The following is a 20,793-nucleotide window of genomic DNA, read 5'->3' as shown; positions in this document are numbered from 1 at the left end:
CTACGAAATGTGGATTTCACTCCATTGTGCTACGAATCGTAGCCGTCGCGTAGAGCTGCATCGAATTCGAAATGTTTTGTAGAATGAATATCTGGGTGCAAAATGTCAAAGATATTTACTTTGTGGTTGAAGCACACTTCAAAGGTTTAAAATTCCAATATTTTGCTTTTGAAATAACTTGAAAAATCGATACTCTCGAAGTTTATAAAGTAGTTTTGTTTCAGCACTATAAACTACCAGTTGAGTGTTTTTCGTGTCAATTGAGATGAACATCGTATATATTATGTATTATCATATTTATTACAAATACATAAGTGAGTGTATGTATCTAATATACTGTAATATTTAAACTCTATTTAAAATTAATCCGTTTGCATATGAAACATTTATTTCACTTGTTTATTTTAGAGTTTATCACTGATGTGTGGTCTCCTTTTTATAAACCCAACTGCAAAATATTTAGCTAGCGTTAAGATTTAAATATTTTAATTGAGATATTCCTAAACAAAAGCTCGAGCGCCGTCTAACTTTCGTAATAAACGACAGAACGCTGAAGATAATCTTGTGGTAGATGTTTTAATTATGTAGTACTAATTCTGTTCTTTAACATATGCTGTGTTTATTAAGTAAATAAGACATTACTAAATGAATATGACATGACCATTTATAGTTCAACAGATCTACTCCTAATATAAGGCCATCAAAGATAAATTATTGTTTAATTCATTAAGTAGTAAGAATAATTTTCTTTACATTAATTTAAAAATTATTACACAATTATATATCATATGTATAGTGAAGATATGTATATTCCAACCTCTAAAAATAAAAAAAGCAGTGGCACTACAACCTCTTTAGGTGTTGGCCCCAGATTTCTGAATTTGTTTCATGATCATTTTTCAAATCGAATAGGCAAGTAGGTGATCAGCCTCCAGTACCTGACACACGTCATCGACTTTTTGGGTCAAGACATGACGGTTTCCTCGCGATGTTTTCAAAAATGAAAGTCAATTGGTGCATAGCCGAGGATCGAATCTACGACCTCAGGTATCAGAGTCGCACGCTGGAGCCAATAGGCCAACACTGCTCTTATATTCCAACTTCTAGTTGCATTTACATCCTATTTCACTTAGTCTTGAGCATTCAAGAATTTTTGCTTTATGCCTTCGAATAAACTGCGCGGAATCTGCAAGTCAAAAATCTCATTAAAAATATGCAAAAACAGCAAACCGTGACTCAGCATACAATTAATTTGCCAAAGTTACGTAATTAAATGTCAAAGTATCGTTAATTTATTGGTCCATTGAGAAAAGTTCTCCTTTTATGTTCGGAAATACACTTGTTATAATAATTTAACGAGACATAATTAACTTCAATTGGGTACGCCTTAGTTCATTGTTATATATAAATATATATTATTAATTTAGTGCCACTAAAACCTTTTTAGGTCATATTTCTGAGTCTGTTTTATGATAATTTGTCAATGTAATAGGCTAGTAGATGATTGTGACGAATTGTGTTGTTTGTGAATTGTGAGAACATGGCAGCGAATCACGTGTTGGGTGCTAGAAATTGAAACCCTACTGTAAAGACTTCTATGGCGATGTCAATGTAATGGAAGATGATTGCTGCAGCAGCCAGTCACGGGGTCTCTTGGTAGAATGCTTACGCGACGCCAAGCTATCCCAACAGTGACGTGATTGGTGGGAGGGGTTTAGTGGGTAGGGCTTTTAGAGCGAGTCCCACACTTTGTGCGGAAATGCATTCCCCTCAAAAAAATAAAAAAAGGCAGCTCATGACCAGATCCTGTGCTAGACACACGCCGTTGATTGTTTGGGTCTAAGGCAAGCCGGTTTCCTCACGATGTTTCCTTCACCGTTCAACCAAATGTTAAATGCGCTCATAGAATAAAGTCTATTGGCGCACCGCTAAGGATCGAACCTATAACCTCAGGGGTGAGAGTCGCACTCTGAAGCCACTAGGCCAACACTACTCTAGTTCATTGAATACTGCTTAAATAATAATACTCACTTCATATATTTCACCATCATTTTTGAAAGTATACTCCTTTTGGCACGTTAGGGAAAAATTATGAGAGTACTTTTTACGATCCTTGCGCAGACCGTCACAAAAAACCGACACCCTAAAGTTAGCTATAGTCAACATTATAGTTTTGTTGTGATATTTAAATAAACATTTTTAATTAGATAATGCGATATAATAAACACCTTTTTTTAAAAATTAGTTAATGTCGTTTTTCTACAAACGTAGAATAAAATGTTTGAAAGATTTTTTTATTGTTACGCTAAAGAAGTATAACTTCTAACGCGTGTACATAAGTACACAAACGTTTTTATAAACGGACGGCTGTTATAAACCTTTAGGTTTTCGCATTACGTACCTATTATATTAAATTACTGTAAAGAATCAGACTGATATTAACTATAATGGGTGTAATTCTTAATAAATAAAAAAATAAAACTTTTTAGTTTAAGTATTAACTTTTTAGTTTATTTTATTAACTTTCTTTGTATTAATTTAGGTTGGTGGTTCTTTAATTATTATTTTTTATTATTATTGTATTGATAAATTTTATTTAATTTTATTTATTTAAGTATTCCTACAGCTAATACATTAAACAATAACCAAACAATTACATTACACACAAAAGCCAAAACGGAATACACATATAAACAGAAATATAACATAACAGTTTTACAAAGCACAGATTCGAGATCGGTAAATCAAAACATATATTCAACATGAAACAACAAACAAAGCCATTATTGGTAAAAGTTACCTGAATTTTTTAAAATATTTTTTTAAGAATTTTTTAGTCACATTAAATATATCGATTTGCTGGTAATTTATGTTGTAATAGATGTATTATAGATTTATTAATGCACTTCTTGTACTTTATCATATTTATTTTTCTAGTTTTTTTCTTTAAATGATAACACTTGTTAGCAGTAAGGCCACTCTTTACATTCCTTATAATTTTTATCAATTACGTTATTTGTTTTTCTATAACTGTAACGAATTGTAACTAAATAAGTAAATGAATATATATTAAGAAAATTATGATTACAAAGCCAAAGATATTTAGCATTCTGCATCAGTATCATATATTATTGGTATTTACAGTATGTGGTTTTATTACACATCACCTTTTTGTATATAATCTGTCAGGTTGTTTAAAATTTACTCTTTCCCGTATAAGCAAGTATTAATTTAATACATGGAATGGAAAATAACTGCACATGATCATTATGCGTGGTTTATTAGCTCTGTATTGTTATGTCTAGTTTAGATTGTATGATAAAAATACTATTATTTTAACATTGTATTTTTATTTTAAAATCTTAAAAATGACAGAGAGAAAAATTCTTGAAAATTTATAGAAATAATCCAATCTTAAATCAGATTGCGAAATCTAATCCGCGAGAGAGTGTTCAATAATTCGGTTAGGTCCATCCCGCTGGCCGGATGTCGGCGCCATCTTGAAACGCCATTTCCGCTGAACTCTGATATTGTCACTTAGACGCTTCTTCGGTATCTTAAGTACCTAGGTATATTTTTATCAGTTTCAAAACTATTGTAAACCTACTGGAAAATCCTTCAACTAAAAAAATGTTCGTTATTATATTTAGTGACTTTTACTGTATATTGTATACCGTAGTAAACAAGTAAAAAAGTATGTACACTAAATTAAAATATAAACTCTTTTGAAAAACCTACGAAAACCAGAATCTAAGGTCGATTTTAGTTACTTAAATGTTACTTTCCGAGAAAGTCAGTGTCCTTATAATTATTTAAATTAACACGTTATTTCAATTCTTAACAAATTAATAAAAAAATACATATCTTATATTTACAATTGTTATTTAATTTTTGGATAATTTGCAAATGGTTGTCTCGACTTATAACAAGTGTTGATAATAGTTAGTTTTAAAATTCACATTAAATGTCACGCCTTTGCAATATGCAATAAACGCAAATTTTACTAGAATTCCTGTGGTTCGTTTGGCCTTATTATATTTTTTTTACTTACATTTTTAATAACTACATACCAAAATAAAGAGTTTCACACTGTGCTACCCCATTGAGCCTGTTCACTTTTCTGAAAAACCTAAGTAATATATAAAACAATTTTTTTTTCTTTCTATAAAATCTTTTCTCAGAGTTCAAAGAATATATTATGTAAAAAAACTCAAATTGATTTGCCGTCTTCGAGTTTTGCGCTTGGCAACATATATATAGAGACTCAGGTATAAACTTCTCATAGCAGCATTAGCATTTTGTAGTTAGATAAAACCGCGCCCTAAAATTGCATCGCTTAATGTACATAATGAAGCCTACGGAGGCTTTTAAGGCATTTCTGTTTAATTACAGAGACGCTTTTGATTGTGCGCATTTTAAAGCTTTTTGTTTAGGTGTACAGAATATAATATATTAAACGTGAAGACTGTATTGTTTTTAATAATAATAATACAATAACTTTATTCATAATAGAAATGTGTTTGTGACAAAATTGATCTAACGCCAGTCCTCATAATCCCCAGTTCATCCCAAGGTAGATTACACTAGATTACAATTATTCCGTGGTACATTTGTTAATATGTTATAACAATTTCTATTTCATACCTTATGTATGTAAATGGGTGTGTGCGTGTACTCTGTATTTGAGTGTGGCTAAGAGTTGTTATAAGCATGCACTATCTCGGTGTTAACCTTGGAACCAGAGTCATGCCAAAATATATTATGACGTTTATATCATCGTGTAGATGTAACAAGTAATTTAAATGTTCTTTTAAATGCCAACACATATGCTGGAATTAAAACCTCAAGCTTGGGTACAAAATTAAAAAAAAATCTGTTGTTGCATTATTTTACAGACGCTGAACATGCACTAGAACATTCCTGAGTTGTCAGTGATCAGACAATCAACAAATAAAGGTAGAATTAAATAACAAACGAATAGCAAAATATAATAATAAAATTTGGGTGTGCGTGATTTGTTAATGAATATACATAGCTCTTGATCACTTAGATTAAAATATAATTTTACCATATATTTATTCATTTTCATATCTACATTAATATATTATATACAGTATTTATGAGAAATCATTTTTAACATACATATCATATAACTTTTTATCTTTAAGAAAAGGCTTAAGTTTCACAAGCTCACATCAACTGCTCAAGTTATACTTAAGTATTTGTCAAGTGTCAAGAGTTCGTTTCAAAGTTAAAGACACGTGCGAAAAATCAGAGAGATGTGAACTTATAAGCTTGTATAACAACTCTTTTATTTAATATAAAACACGATTTAATAAAAATATACCATTTAGTTGGTCTTATACTCTTGATGTTTCTGTATGCCATTTATATGAGCTCCAATTCCTGTACTGATATGACAATCTTAGTATAAAAACGCATAATTAACGTTTATAAATTATTAGTATTTATTATTTCTTCGTTTCCTATTTTTACAGTAACTTATTACTAATACAATAAAAAATTGGTGCGGAAGACACACGTCAAGACATATATTTATTTCTCATTAAGAACAATTCCACTTCCTATGAATAATATAGGGTCGAAGGAATAAAGGAATAAAGAGCGTTCGTATTCTTAAACGGCCGGCAACGCACTTGCGAGCCCTGTGGCATTGAGAGTGTCCATGGGCGGCGGTATCACTTAACATCAGGTTAGCCTTTTGCTCGTTTGCCCCCTGTTCTGTAAAAAAAAATACAATACGCTTATTAATTAATTGTAAATTATAATTGTTAAAATATAGCAGCAGGTAAGAAACAAGTAAAAGTAGATAAGATTACAGCAATAAAAATTTTAACAGTTACACAACATAGGAAAGAAAACTAGACAAAAGAATACAATAATGAATAACAAATCTACACGTAAATTTTTTGATAGATAGTTGATGTCGGGATCGCTATCGTAGAACTGCGTGCCAGGGTGAGTGTGAGAGTGTGTTTCAAGTAAAAATTTTAATTAAACAAAACACGATACACGATATTTCGTTTTTTGTTTTACATTTTTAAAGTGTAACCACTGTACTAATAAATCACTGAGTAGAATTTTTTGATAGATTTAAAACAATACAATCGTTACAAAAAATAATTTATTCGGGGGCAAGGTTCTAAATGAAGGCTTTTACACACTTCTTAGATACAAAACTAAATACTCTAATTCTAAATCTAAGCCATTCTCTTATTCACTTGAACACATAAATTTGGTGCAGCTGTTTAGGTGACAGAAATTGTTTATATTAACAGTGTTAATTAGTATGAAGCTTAGTAAATATGTTCTATATATACAAATCAATTTTCGGCGTATGTTTATATGCTTAATGTGAACGAAGTCCCGCAATAGACAAAATAGTTGACCTTTTCCCTGATCTTTTGTGTAAATAAGTTTGAAAAACCCTCGGGAAATCGGAGAAATTGTGATGAAAAGCTTCACGCTTTTGTTATGGAAGCCGAGGATAACGATAACAGTTTCAGAGATAAAATATTTTTTCTCGTATTCTTGTATTTCTTATCAATTTTACATAAGAACTTGAATGAATTTTTGGTGCCTTGGGTATTACTTATATACAATATCAAACAAGTAATAAAATTTAGATTTTTTTTTAAGGATTTTACTTTAGTAAAATATCATTGTATGTATTAAAAACAAGTGGAATAATAAAATAATTTAATCTTTTTATAAAATCTCAAATTTGTTACTACTTCTCTTGCTACGTTACATCATAAAAATAAAATAATGGTAGGTCAAAGGTTGGTCTATAGCGCCATCTGTTCGTATCAAGTGTATACGTTTAAGAAGACTTGTCTAGTTTTTATTTCAGCGCCCTCTATCGATTTATTTAAACTCTTTAATAACCTTTTAATGAAAAATTAATTTTTTGCCTATGTCTTACTGCCCTCTAACGGCCTTTAAGCTAAAACAACTTTCTGAAGAGGAGTCTGCTGTCTTTCGCACTGCACCCGTGGGTGGCGCCGGGAGCCCTGTTAAATGACTTGACTTTCTGAAGGGTCATTATGGACAACACATAGATGTCACTGAAAATATAATTTCAAAACAATAACATTAACTTTGATATTTTGAATAACTCTAAAGATAACTCTTATAACTGTATAAGATTAGGTAGGGTTTTCTTTTGTCTACCACAAGAATCTGTTCTTTTAGTTAATCTTTCCTGATACATATTATGCTGAAATAATATATCTTCGGCTGCCCAGGCTGATGATGGAACTATCGTTGAAACATTTGTCTAACGCTATAGCGTCGAGCGATATTCAATCTAAAAGGGAATCCGGTTGAACGCCTAAATTGGACTAGGAACTGTTGGATTGGGGCGATGCAAACCCAGTTCAATTTAACATGTCAAAACCCAGACCACTTTAATGAGATGCAAAAAGAGTGCTTTTGGAAATAGCCGAACATCACAAGTCGCATGGAGTTACCCTGGCTTAATTTATTCTAAAGCCCAGGTGCCAGCTAAAAACCTTGATATTCTGACAAAAGACCAACAGTTCTTTGATATTCTGACAAAAGACACGGGAATAGCTCCGCTCAGCTCCATATCTATATATAATAAATAAATAAATAAATAAATCTTTATTTAGCTCAAGTGTGTCCATGTTTACAGTCACCTCTAGGCTGGTATTTCAAGCGATGTCACTCGATGAATATCAAGTATTAACTATTACTGATCAGTTTGCCTTTTTGTTTTCTGGACATGTTATCAAAGGCTACTTACTTCAAAGGCTTAAGCGGAGGCTAATGGCAATGCAAGTGATTCAGGGTTTTCAGGGGCCAGTGTTTGGCGAAGGATTAGGATTAAAACAATGACCAGGTTCCCTAGACTCTTACCCGCTCTACGCCCTTGACTTGCGAACTGGTTGTAAATGTAAATTTAATTTGTTTTTTTTTGACGTTCATAAGTGTAACTATATGAATAAAGATATTTTGATTTTGAGTTTGAGTTTAGACTATACTGCTACCAAACTTGCGTGGTCTGTAAAAAGTAGAAAAAGAGTGTCTTAGAGACTGTAAGTAGTGATATTGGACGGTTTCTGATGTTAAAAACCCTTATTAGTAAATTAGGTCTGTCTTAAATTACTAGTCTAACGTTAGGCTAGATGATAATGTCTTTGTAAAGACACATAAAAATACCAGATCATAGATCGATGTCAACCCAAATAAAAGTTTAGATTTTTGAGTTTACGGCACATAGGCACTTCTGGAAAGTTTTTTCCTCGTGTAACTACATTATGAATTCCCTTTAGTCACATCGACGTATGAAAAAGGGAATTTTTGAGCAGATAGGTTAATTTTTAATCAGTGCAGGCAACCTTAACGAAGGACATAATTCTTATTTACGCTTTTTGATTAAGATTAAATAACTGTATAATTGTGGATTCATTCAATTAAAAAATCTCTTTCGTCTCAGTCTACAAAATTATGTTACCACTGATGATAAGAGATAGTCGAGTAGTTTAGTTGTGTACCTTTACTTTCTAAATCTAATTTAATAAGTTATATAAGTTATATTACCGAAAGCCGCGTACAAATTATTTGAAGAAATCTATTAGGTATGAAGGTGTGCAATTATTTAACCAATTACCATCTCAAATTCGCAATATTGGAGTGTTTGACAAATTCAAAAAGGCATTAAAGATGCATGTTAGAATGAACATAGCTGACTAAAATTGTTACGGCTAATGGCGACGGGTATCTCGCTCGTATATAATATATACATATTAATATTAAGTTTCTCATGTAAATAAAATATTTCTGTTTTGTGATGAGAAATAAAGTTCTTTAAACATTAAACATTATATGAGCTGGTATCAACTGCCACTATCGTCGTTGGTCGTAATTAAACTTAGCACATTGATTTGGAATCGTTTATTAGGAGTATTTAGATAACTTTCTTTCAAGAACCTAGAATTTATAACGAACTAACTCCGTACGTACGTCGTCATACGAGTCGTAGTTAGTAAGTCTTATTTCTGAATCCTTGTATGGCTGGTATGTGCATACTCGTGAACGGGTGCTACTTGTGGTGACTGGTCGTACTTGAATTCGTGTATGCGGTGATATTAGTTGTTTCTACTATGTATTTGCGTGTTGTTCCCACAAGAATGTAAGTGCGTGCTCCTATTTCACCATGCCTCCTGCTCCATGCTGATAGAGGACAAATCTTTGTTTTTAATTTAATTTATTATTCTTTATTACTCAAGTTGTCATATGGAACATGGTTTAGTGGTTGCAGCTCTTTACAAACATTGTGTAAAAAAAACTTGGCGATTAAAAAGACTGGCGGAGAGTTTATTCAGTCTTCTCTTCCGTTCTACGCCCTTGATTTTAGGACTGGCAGTAAATGTAAAATTAGAAGTATTGCAATGTATATTTCTTTTTATTAACGTTCATAAGTGTACATTATGTTACATACATGAATAAATGATTTTTGAATTTGAATTTGTAACAATATTAAATATACAAAGGGCGAAGGTGACGACACTGTAGTCGCAAAGTACTTAAGTAATTATATCTTTAATGGGTAGTTTACAAACTGTGTTAGGCTCTCCTGGTGTGTCAGGGGATTGCATTAGGGACGCATTTATTTAATCATAAAATGCGATCATAAAACTACATTGTAAGTCAAATAGATCAATATATGTACCGCTTTCGCAATTAAGAAATGGCTGTAGGTATTGATAAAAATATGCCTTCTGGTTTAACTTTTTTTAGGTTACTTAAAATTATTATCAAGGCATTTAACATTAAAAAATATTATTAAGGCTTGATTTTTATGTTTTCTAGAATTTTATTTTTAACTTGTGGTGGGCAGGAGGCTCACTTGATGTTAAATGATATACGCCGCCCGTAAACACTGTCAATGCCATAAGGCGCGCGAGTGCGTTGCCGGCCTTTTAAGAATTGGTACGCTCTTTTTTTATATATAGGGGGCGAGCTTGCGACGCCCAAAAAGGCAGTCATCGCAGCTGATAGACACCCATTTTTAGTGGTTGCGTTGCCGGCCTTTGGGGCAGGAGAATGCTCTAAATAGTGGTGGTACAAAAACACATAAATTACTCGTATCTATGTTTTGATTGGACAGGCACTGAGTGTCAATGGGTGGTACCACTTATATCAATAATCCTCCTGCCGTTTGACTATGTTGAATTATATTTTGCTGTAAAATGATACTAAAACATAATGCGTCTTTTGTTGAATTTAGGTCAAATCACTATTTCAGTACGGGATAGTGTGAACGGGAAATTTCTAATTGCACTGTTAATTATTTATGTCACTATCATTTTGGGGATGCGGTGTAATTTAGCCACGGATTAACGAACACAAACCTCACTTCACTTTACTGCTTCAATATGCTGTGCTTGCAAGCGGATTAACGTCCCAATATTTAATCTGCAATCTCTTTTTTGACCATCTCCATCATAGAAATCTATTAAGATTGGATTTGGATTACCAAATGTTGTAAAAAGTGCGCCAAGAACCAATGGACGGATTGTAATAGCCATCTGTCGATACAAGCTATCTATAGGAGTTTGGATCGGTGTATGTGGATAGACCTTTATCCTATTTTAAAATTTAAACTTACACCAGTTTTTATATGTATAAAAAGCTATTTGATATGTTTTAAACATAGACATGTATAGTTTAATGTTATTTGTACGGTTTAATTTACTTTATTTGGTTTATGTTGATTTACAAATTTGAGTGTAAAGAGATTGCTTTCTATCTGGCAAAAATAGATTGTCTTCAATCTGAGATTGTGGATTAATTAAAGGGTTCGGGCGTTAATGTTGGATATAGAAACATATTTAGCAAATTAAAATGTTATCAATTGTACTTTGTTTTAATAAATATTGTAATTAAATACAACAAAAGTTAATTTTATGGAAAAAATGTAATTTCTAAACTTATGTTTATTATAGGGAAATTCGCTTCCAAAATATAAGTTTAAGTATTCGTGCTTTGTTTCATATTCCTCATATGGCCACCAACTATGCAAAAACTTTGTATCGCGCAGCCCGGACATGCAACGACCAATATTTGACTTGTAGAAGCTATGTTTAAAATAAGGATTAAGAATATCCATAATGCAAAATCTCCTGCATCGTGAACACACCCCATACACACTATCATACAACACAAATTAGGTATTACTTATTTAAATGTTTTGAATAATTTTGAACATTTTTTTCTTTTTGGAAATATTCGAATCTTTTTGTAGGTATTATGTAATTGTTTATTATTGTATATTTTTGTTAGCTATATTATTACGAAATAAATAAAACATTTGAAAGAAATATGAAGCTCGGATATGATCGTTAAAAGCATCTCTTTATTAAATCGGTCAAAAGCCATCTTTCTAGGACAATACCAACAAAGACTATGATTGATACATTTGACAGCAGAATAATAAGCCCTAGAGTGAGACAGAGATTGCGTTTTTGCCTGTGTTAGAATAGGATCGGTGTATGGTAGGGTCTCAATCGATCAGGTTACCATGGTAACCACTCTAACCAGAGCTGTATAGGTTTTAAAGTTGCGATAAGTATGCTAGATGCTTCCGTGGTGTAATTTAAAACGCAAGATTTATAATTAATATATCTTGACAATTATAAATATATCGACAATACATATATGTTGCATAATGCCTTTTCTAAAATATTTTCAATGATAAACTAAATAAAAATGAAAAAACTAAAATTACATTATAAATGTATATATTCGACATCGGACGTCAAGGCAGAAAACGAAATACTATCAATATCACCTCGACGTCCGTTTTTGAAAACTGTTTTAATTTTTTTTGAACTTTTTAAAATTGTTTTAATTTTCTTTGTATTAATTTTATTATTACCACAAATTATTTTTTTTTTTCCATCATGAATAAAAATATTTTATATATTTTTTATATATATTTATTTTTATTTTTATACATATTTTAAAAAAGTTTTACGTGTGATTAATTTTTACATAATATGTGTATGCATTAAAAATTAAACTATGTATTTATCCTTAAATTTAAATTCCAAGTACCATATATACCAATTTCCTATTAAGAATATTTACTTCTTCTCTTCTTTTCTTAATTTTAATTGTATCTGATTCGTATTGTGGCCTGGCGGTACTTTAAACCAGTGTCTTATCACCATTGCGATAAAGAAACAAAAGCTGAGCGCTCCAAATGACACTTAATCTTCAGTATTATACATCAGGCTCTGTGGAATAAAAGTTTTGTTTGTTCACGAATGTACATTACATGTTTGCAGCCCGTCCGTTTTTGAAGTTTCATTTATATTGGGCAAACAGATCAGATGTTTTCAAGGCCGGCAACGCACTCGCGAGCACTCTGTCACTTAACATCAGGTGAGCCTCCTCCCGTTTGCCCCCTGTGCTATAAAAAAATATTAAGTGATTCCGCCGCCTATGGACACTCGCAATGACAAAGGACTCGCGAGACTATCTGCTGCTGATAGAGGACAAATCATTGATTTTAATCTATTTTATTATCATTAATAAACTATTAGTTACTTAAGATGTCATGTGGAACATGGTGTAATAGTTGCAGCTCTTTACAAACATTGTGTAAAACAAAAAAAACTTGGCGATTAAAAAGAGTGGCGGAGAGTTTATTGTCGATAGTTATATTCCGTTCTACTAGAATTGGCAGTAAATTTAAAATTGGAAGCATTTAATATTATATATATTTTATTTACGTTCATAAGTGTACATTACCTACATATATATGAATGATTCTGATTTTTTGTTTACTTCTTTTCTTATTTATATGCTTATCAGTATTTCTACAGCTAAATTATACAATTAGGTTACATAATATAAATTGTAGAATGCATTGATCATTAAAATATATGTAATTTTAAATAGGAACAACAAATCCATTATTAGTAAAGGATACCAGAGATTTTATATTATTTTTAAGCAATTTTTTAGTTATACTAAATATATATCTATTTGCTGTAGATACGAATACGATACATGACTGAGTTACGTAAATAGTTTGGATTAGACCGAAGAATTTGAAATAGTTGGGTTTGCCTTGTATTGTATTAAGGGTTGTGAAATATTAACAGCGAAAATAAGTCAGGGCTGTCAATTAAACATGCAGGGATTCCAGGGACTCAATTATTATTATTATTAAGCCTTTATTGCTGACACCCAGTGTAATGTACTAACACTTATTAAGGCATAAAGAACATAATTCTAATACACAAATAAAACTTAATCTAATACACTGCTTGACCTACCATAGGCCTCTTCCAGGTGCTTCCATTCTTTCCTGTTAGCTCTTCTTGCCCAATTTGTGCCTCCTATCCTCTTTATATCGTCTGCCCATCTCTTCCTCTGCTTTCATTTCCATCGCATGATTGCCATTGTGTATTTTTGTCCATTTCAATCTCTCTCGTCATATTGTGTTCGGTCCAGGGATGGAATACTTAAATATATAATAGTTTTAAGTTATTTCGCCAACAACCCCACTCCACCAGATAATATTATAAAGACTTTATTAGGAAAATAGAACTGAGTTGGCTTCATTCAGTTTGAATTACTTACTGCAACGAGTCACCTACTTGCATCTCTTTAGCTTACTTTGAAAGATAAGACGCGAAGTTTCTTGAATCACAAGCAGTGGCGTAGCTAGGGGGACAAGGGCCCTGGTGCATAGGGGAAAGAATCGGGCCCTTCTCCCCTCTTTCCGCGCATTTTGAACTCATATTGGCCTTCAAAATTATTGATAAGAATAAGAATAGAAAACAGTAAGTGAACTTATCCCTAGTAGGCTAAATCCATACGTCGTCTCTTAGAATCTCCATGTGTTTAATAGAAGAAAAAGGGAATAAATAAACAACGACGCACATGACAATATAGAATATTTATTATACAAATGAGATTAATTAATGGAAAAAACGATTTTCAACAGAATTCCCCGCCCAATTCGAGTGGCACGTTGCCACAGCAGATACAACTGCAGCCCTTAGTTTAGTGTTATGACGATACCTATGGTTTTGACACTGGGGAACGTCTCTCAAAAACGGGATTGAAACCAAATACTTACTTAATAACGCCCAAATCTCAGTTTGTCCTAACTGCAAGACGCGAGAGTATTGCAGGCTTAAGTATTGTCTTGCTCAAGTCTTGCAGGCTTCAGTCTTGGTATTGGTCTTGCTACGATAAGGCGGTCTTGGTCTTGCAAAAATGCAAGAACAAGACCAAGACTGCAAGACCAAGACCGATTTTGGGCAACACTACTGATAACGTCACTAACCGTATAAAGAACAGTGAAACAACCGTGCCACTGTAAAATTAAATGAATCGCTCTGTAGTCAATACTGTAACAACTAACACTGTAACCATTGCTGCTGCGTACAGTATGAAAATCGGTGAAGTCATCTAATTTTGACAGTTTTACTGGAAACATTGATGAATTTAGTGTATCGAACTGTTAACAATCCAGTGTAACTGTTAAAATCTCAGTTTGGACAGGAAAATTCTCTGTTCCACTGTAAAATGAAGTGGGTACCCCGTTGTTTAAGCAGTTTACACTGCGATATTTACTGTTTCTTTTTTTTCGTGTAGTAGCTCATTGTTTTCAAAGCTGAGGTTTGAGGGCCCCCTGAGCTCCGGGGCCCTGGTGCACTGCACCACCTGGCCATATGATAGCTACGCCACTGATCACAAGCGCCGTTCATTTGATACACACTTCTGTGACTATTCTATTACTGTTAGAGAATATTTAAGTTTATATTTTTATTCATGCAAAGCCACTTTATACAGTATACTACTATAGCTACTTTATATAAAACTAGCGGACCCGGCAGACGTTGTCCTGTCTACACGTATTTAATTTGAAAATTTCAATTTTTTTTTAATAAGCTAAAACGTTCTGGACTATTTTGATGAAAATTATTATTCAAATGTTATGACAATATCTAACGATCCAGCACATGGTCTACAATAACACAATTATAACAAAACTTTTTTTTTATTTAAAATTTGACACTGCGATGGTAGCGCCGTCTGTCAGATCCAATGTAAAACATTCCAAAATCAACAACTACTAATAAATTAAAAATTAATTAAAAAAACATTGTCCAGCGGACAAAATTGAGAATCTAAAACATTCCCAGATCCCCTTGAACACACACAAAAAATTTCGTCAAAATCGGTCCAGTCGTTTGAGAGAAGTTCAGTGTCATACACACTCACAGAAGAATTGTATATACAAAGATTTAAGTTTATATTTTTATTGATGCAAAGTCACTTTATACAGTATACTACTATAGCAACTTTATATAAAATTTACCTACCTCAAAGAGTTACAGTCAATCTTTAGACTACATTTTGTGCTATAAATATTTGGTTTACTGTATGCTGATGTGATATTCATGAAGTCAAACATTTTGTACTTTTCCTCAACTCTTTGGGCTCAAAGATATAGAGAAGTGATCGTAAGGTTGGCAGAATTTGAATTTACCAGCACGTATTATCGGTCAGTAATTATCGGTCCAGCCTTAGTATGAGCCGGAAACAGATTCATTGTACGACAAAAGCCTGACATGGCTCTTCCACTGTCCGTTTCACAAGGTATTTTCTTTTTGCGAAATAGCAAACTGTGGAATCGACTCCCGGTGGGGGTCTTTCCTGAGAGATACGTCATCCAAATGTTTAAAATTCGGGCATACTCAAACTCCCGCAAAAGCCGGCAACTCACCCACAAAAAATAGGTGTCTATAGGCTGCGATGAGTAAGACACCCGGTTTTTGGGCGTCCCACAGGCTCGTTTCTCTCACTCTATTATATAAAAAAATATATTAAGTTTTGAATGTATCCTGTTTTATATCCGAGGTGGAAATGTGTTTGCTCATCCCTTGTACCTGAATGTAGCAGGGGTCTAAATTGGCCGAAGGAGTCATAAATCCATTCTGCCTCCTTCTCTTGAAGTTGCAGAGTAGTTGGTACACTGCTTCACATTCTCGCAACCCATACGAAAATGTCAGCAGAGTTTATTTATATTAAATACCTAGAGTAGTTACTAAAAGGCTACTAAAAAGTGACAGTATAATATTTAGACAATTATGAGGATGATAGAATACTTATAATATTTTTTTTAATTTATTAAATGTGTCCGAAAAAGTAATCGATTTATAGTAATAACACCGTATTTTTCGCATCTCTAAAGAGAGTTATAGTAGCACTAGTCATGTCTAATACAGACTGGTTTAGTGCATAGACAATTAACAAAAACCTGCCTGTAACAATTACTTAGACGTAGATCGAACAGTGATCAATCAATGTTTATTGCGTAATTTCGTTGATGTACTCCATTATAGCTACATCATACCACAAACAATTATTAATTAAGATAACGTGTGGTTAACCTTATTAATGTTTTGGTCGAGAAATGATATAATCAATGTCAATAGGTTTTAGGTGTCTATAATAATATAAAGGTGTGTGTAAAGAAACCCTGAAACGCGCCAACGTACAACTTCTTGACTAGCCACTAGGACTTTTAGACCAGCTAGTTATAATCTAAAGATACGATATTTGACTGAATTACGTAAATAGTTTGTATAAGGCCGAAGAATTTGAATTAGTTGGGTTTGCCTTGTATTGAAAAAGGGGTTGTGAAATAGTAAAAGCGATAATAATTATACAATTAAAATAATTATGCAGCCAATTATACAATTAAAACATCCGGTCGTATTGTTTACTTCTACATTCTAGGGATACATTCTTTAGCTAAAACGATAGTATATTTTATTAACGGGGGAAATTGTTTTTAGTAATAATGGCCCACCAAAAATCCCACTCCACCAGATAATTAGGTATATTATTATAAAGTGGTGGTTTGACTGGTCGAGAATTCTCCCTTTAGGTAAGAGCAGGGCGTATCTCTAGGTCTGGTAAAGTTATTTCAAAAAATATTTTACCAATAGAAAGCCACATTATTTGTAAGTATCACAGGATATTATTATTATACATTTATTTCCATTGTTAAAAATACGTGTTTTAAATCCAAAAACCGATGACACGTACAGGCTGATCGTATGTTCATAAAATAATGAACTAGTTTTAATCCGAAGCCATGACTAATCGCGCCGCTAGCAAATATCAATTTACGTAAATCTAGATTTTATTATTTTATATTCCGCAAGTGTTCTTGTGTTCAAAAGTATCTATTGATATAAATTACAGTGACATAATCTTAAACTAATATTAAATAAAAGAGATATATTTCGTTAAAATTTATTATTTGAATACTATATAATTCAATCGTTAACAAATCCGTGAAAATCCAACAAATGATCTTATATAAAGAATGCATATTTTAACGAAATAATGAAAATTCAATGTTACAACTATTCGATCACAAAGCGCCACTAAAACCAACTGTGGCTTCTAGTACAAAAGATGCGATAAGCTTATGAATTTTCACCCCTGCACGGCCAGTTTCCGTTGACCCCTGGTCGCTGTAACCGAGCCTCGATTACATACAAAAATCTAGTACCCAGATCAAAATCAGAGGTCCTATACTCTGGTCGCTCAGACTATAATTTTCTAGGGAGCATGCGCGCGGTTATCCTGTCGTCAGTCTCAGATTACCGGTCGTTCGGAATATACGCTTTTCGAAATTTGAATTTTTAAATATGGAATTCTAAGTGTTCGGTACTTGTAATTTGAACTGAGACGCTGTCGATAAGAGCAATTGTTTTTTGTGTTCGTTTTTTAATTGTTTAACCTGTTGTTCAACTGCGTAGCTGGTGTAGTACGTAATATTTAGGGTTGTCAAATATTTTGTGTAAAACCAAAACATTCGCAAATATAAAATATTAATGAATTCCTTAATAAAGTCAATAGTGATATAAAAACCTTAATATTCTTCACTTTCAAATATATACATTAAATATCCTTTCTAATAATGAGACCACTATATTATCTTTTCTAAAAACAGAAGTATTATCTTGAATATTAAATATTACTAAATAATCGTTATTTGAAAATAAACAATAAATAAAAATAAAATATCCTCGTGTAAGAAATAAATATTTTTTAATTCAAATATATATTACAATATGTTTGTAGCACAAAGTTTTTAGCAAAACCCTATTTAGTATACTCATAATATCCTTTGTGTAAAAGATCTGTATAGACGCGTGCAAAAGCCGTTATTGTAGCTTACACGTAGGTACAGTCGGTTACGGAAATTAATAACTTGTACTTTATAACTTAGTAATGTCACGTACAATGTTTTATTGTTTAAAACTGCTTAAGTACAGTCGCAGCCAACATTAACAATTACGTCCCGAATGTATATTACAAAATTACACTAATTTCTGTTTTTTAATTTCAATTGTTTCGATGTGATTATGCGTTCGTCTCATTTATATAGAAAAGGCCTAAGTTGAATTGCATATATTTGGTGTATAGCCAGGGTATTTATATAGAAGTGTCAGTGTGTGATTATGTCAATAAATGTCTGACGGCCCGTCAGGGTTACCTCCGCCGCCACTGTCAAAATGCAAAACGCACGAAATGTGGGCGGCTATGACTCGGTCAATTGAAATCCTAGTGGCATTCTTCGAGTACTATGCACAAAGGTAAGGAGAAAATGCTTAGTAAGAGTTTTCAGAGACTGGTTTTTGAGGTGCACAAAATTTCTGGAGAATTTTTATTTTATTTACAGCAATAATTTTAATGCAAGCCTAGTGGCTTTATGCGACTTTTATCCTTCAGGTCGTATGCAACCGTCGGCTATTTATCAATGAGCATTCTATGTACACGCTTGTACCTTTAAAAGAAACACTGTTAGATGTTCCTTCTTCGTCCTTACATCCAAAAAGTCAATGACGTAGGTATATGACAAAAGGCTGATCAGGTGATCTACAAGTAGGTACTTGTATATTAAAAAACAAATGATCTCGAAAAAACATGTGAGTCCCAGACCTCAAAATTTTCTAGCTTTTTTTTATGGGTGCAAACGGGCAGGAGGCTCATTTGATGTTAAGTGATACCGCTGCCAATGGTGAATGGATACTCAATGCCAAAATGTTTGCGTGTGCTCTTTGACCGAGGAGCTCCGATCCAAGGGTGAAAACAGTACTCCATGTGGAGACGAATTTGCGCTTTATACAGTTGCATGCGGTCATTAACGGTACATTAGTACCGTCTTCACTTGCTGACCAGAACAAGTTTTTTGGAGAACAATTTAGTAACATACACTAATTTATATACTACTAGCGGATCCGACAGACGTTGTCCTGTCTACACGTCTTTAATTTCAAAATTTCAATTTTTAATAAGCCATTTTGATGAAAATTATTATTCAAATGTTATGACAATATCTAACGATCCAGCACATGGTCACACACGATATAACACAATGATAACAAAACTTTTTTTAAATTTCGGGACAGACTAAAATTAAAATTCGAATATTATTTAAAATTTGACACTGCGATGGTAGCGCCGTCTGTCGGATCCAATGTAAAACATTCCAAAATCAACAACAACTAATAAATTGAAAATTAATTAAAAAAACATTGTCCAGCGGACAAAATTGTGAATCTAAACCATTCCCAGATCCCCTTGAACACACACAAAAAATTTCGTCTAAATCGGTCCAGTCGTTTAGGAGGAGTTCAGTCACATACACACGCACACAAGAAATATATATATTAAGATATACCTATACTGACAATTTTTAATGCTATTTTTTTATTTGTTCTCCTTAATGCCTAGTCTACCTTATTATTACATACCAACATGGAAAATGTTGATATGCTACCCCAAAAAATGTTCGGTTTTCCGGAATAGAAACTTTTTAGATTTTTCTGTGATTTATCTCTACATAAACCTCAGAGTTCAAGTTATAAATATTATATTCTTAAGAACTAGTTATATATTAGTTAACTAGCAAACAAAAATTGAGATTTATCGTAAAGGGTAGATGAAAAATTAAGGGTTGCATGTATTTTTGTGTTGTGTCACAAAAAAACTACATTTTTATCTGAAATAAAAAAAATATATTTTTCGGTTATATTAAACAGAAATACCAATTATATAAAAAGGAAGATATAAACCTATATAAATATTTGCTATGTTTTTATTACTAATAGCTCTCAAGTTAAATAATGTTATAGAATCATTCTTAGTACTGAAACAACATTAACATACATTATCTAATTGATTAACTTGATTGAATTGGGGTAGAAGTGTAACAATAAAACATAACATGCCTTTCAGGATAATTGCACTTTACGTCTATACAATGAAATCCCTACCGACTCTCCGTAAATATATTCAAATCACAGGTGGAACTGAAGCTGCTTGCAAAGGCTTTATTGAAAATTCCCGTGTCACCAACCAAACTCCTACGAAACGATTTGTATGAAGTTGGTTGGGTATATACGACGTCAAAAATAAATTGAGGGTAGTCCAATTTTTTTTTCTTCAAATTCTTATGTTTTAAAAATAATTAGATCATTTAATAAGGCTTCGGTGTCAACTTCCTGGGTCCAAAAGTAGCGGAGTAAGAATAAGCTTTGCGGTTAGCTATTTCATACAGTCCCCGATGACCCCGGCTGCGTTAGAGATAGTGGGGAGCCAGGAAAGGCCTTTAAGGAGTTCAAATCAAATCAAAAGTCGTTTATTCAGTTTAGATGCGTCTTAGGGCATGCTTATGAATGTCATAAACGTTTACAA

The 20,793-nt window shown here is 32.6% G+C and overlaps 1 protein-coding gene across 2 annotated transcripts in view; it reads left to right on the top strand.

Moving 5' to 3' along the window:
• LOC110995071 (synaptotagmin-7) overlaps positions 1 to 20,793 on the top strand; it is a 249,537-nt gene that overhangs the window by 163,929 nt on the left and 64,815 nt on the right. Inside the window, exon 1 of one of the 2 annotated variants that reach the window (XM_045631354.1) lies at positions 18,479 to 18,689. The exons of the other annotated variant lie outside the window; for it this stretch is intronic. Within the exon in view, the coding sequence (XP_045487310.1) occupies positions 18,565 to 18,689 (125 nt within the window). The 5' untranslated portion in view covers positions 18,479 to 18,564. Of the gene's footprint in view, positions 1 to 18,478; positions 18,690 to 20,793 lie in introns of those variants that run through there. 2 annotated transcript variants of the gene reach the window in all.

The sequence above is a fragment of the Pieris rapae genome, chromosome 15 (genome assembly GCF_905147795.1).
Source record: "Pieris rapae chromosome 15, ilPieRapa1.1, whole genome shotgun sequence".
Classification (NCBI taxonomy): Eukaryota; Metazoa; Arthropoda; class Insecta; order Lepidoptera; family Pieridae; genus Pieris; species Pieris rapae.
Note: the sequence above shows the minus strand (reverse complement) of the source record. Positions and strands in the feature narration are given on the sequence as shown.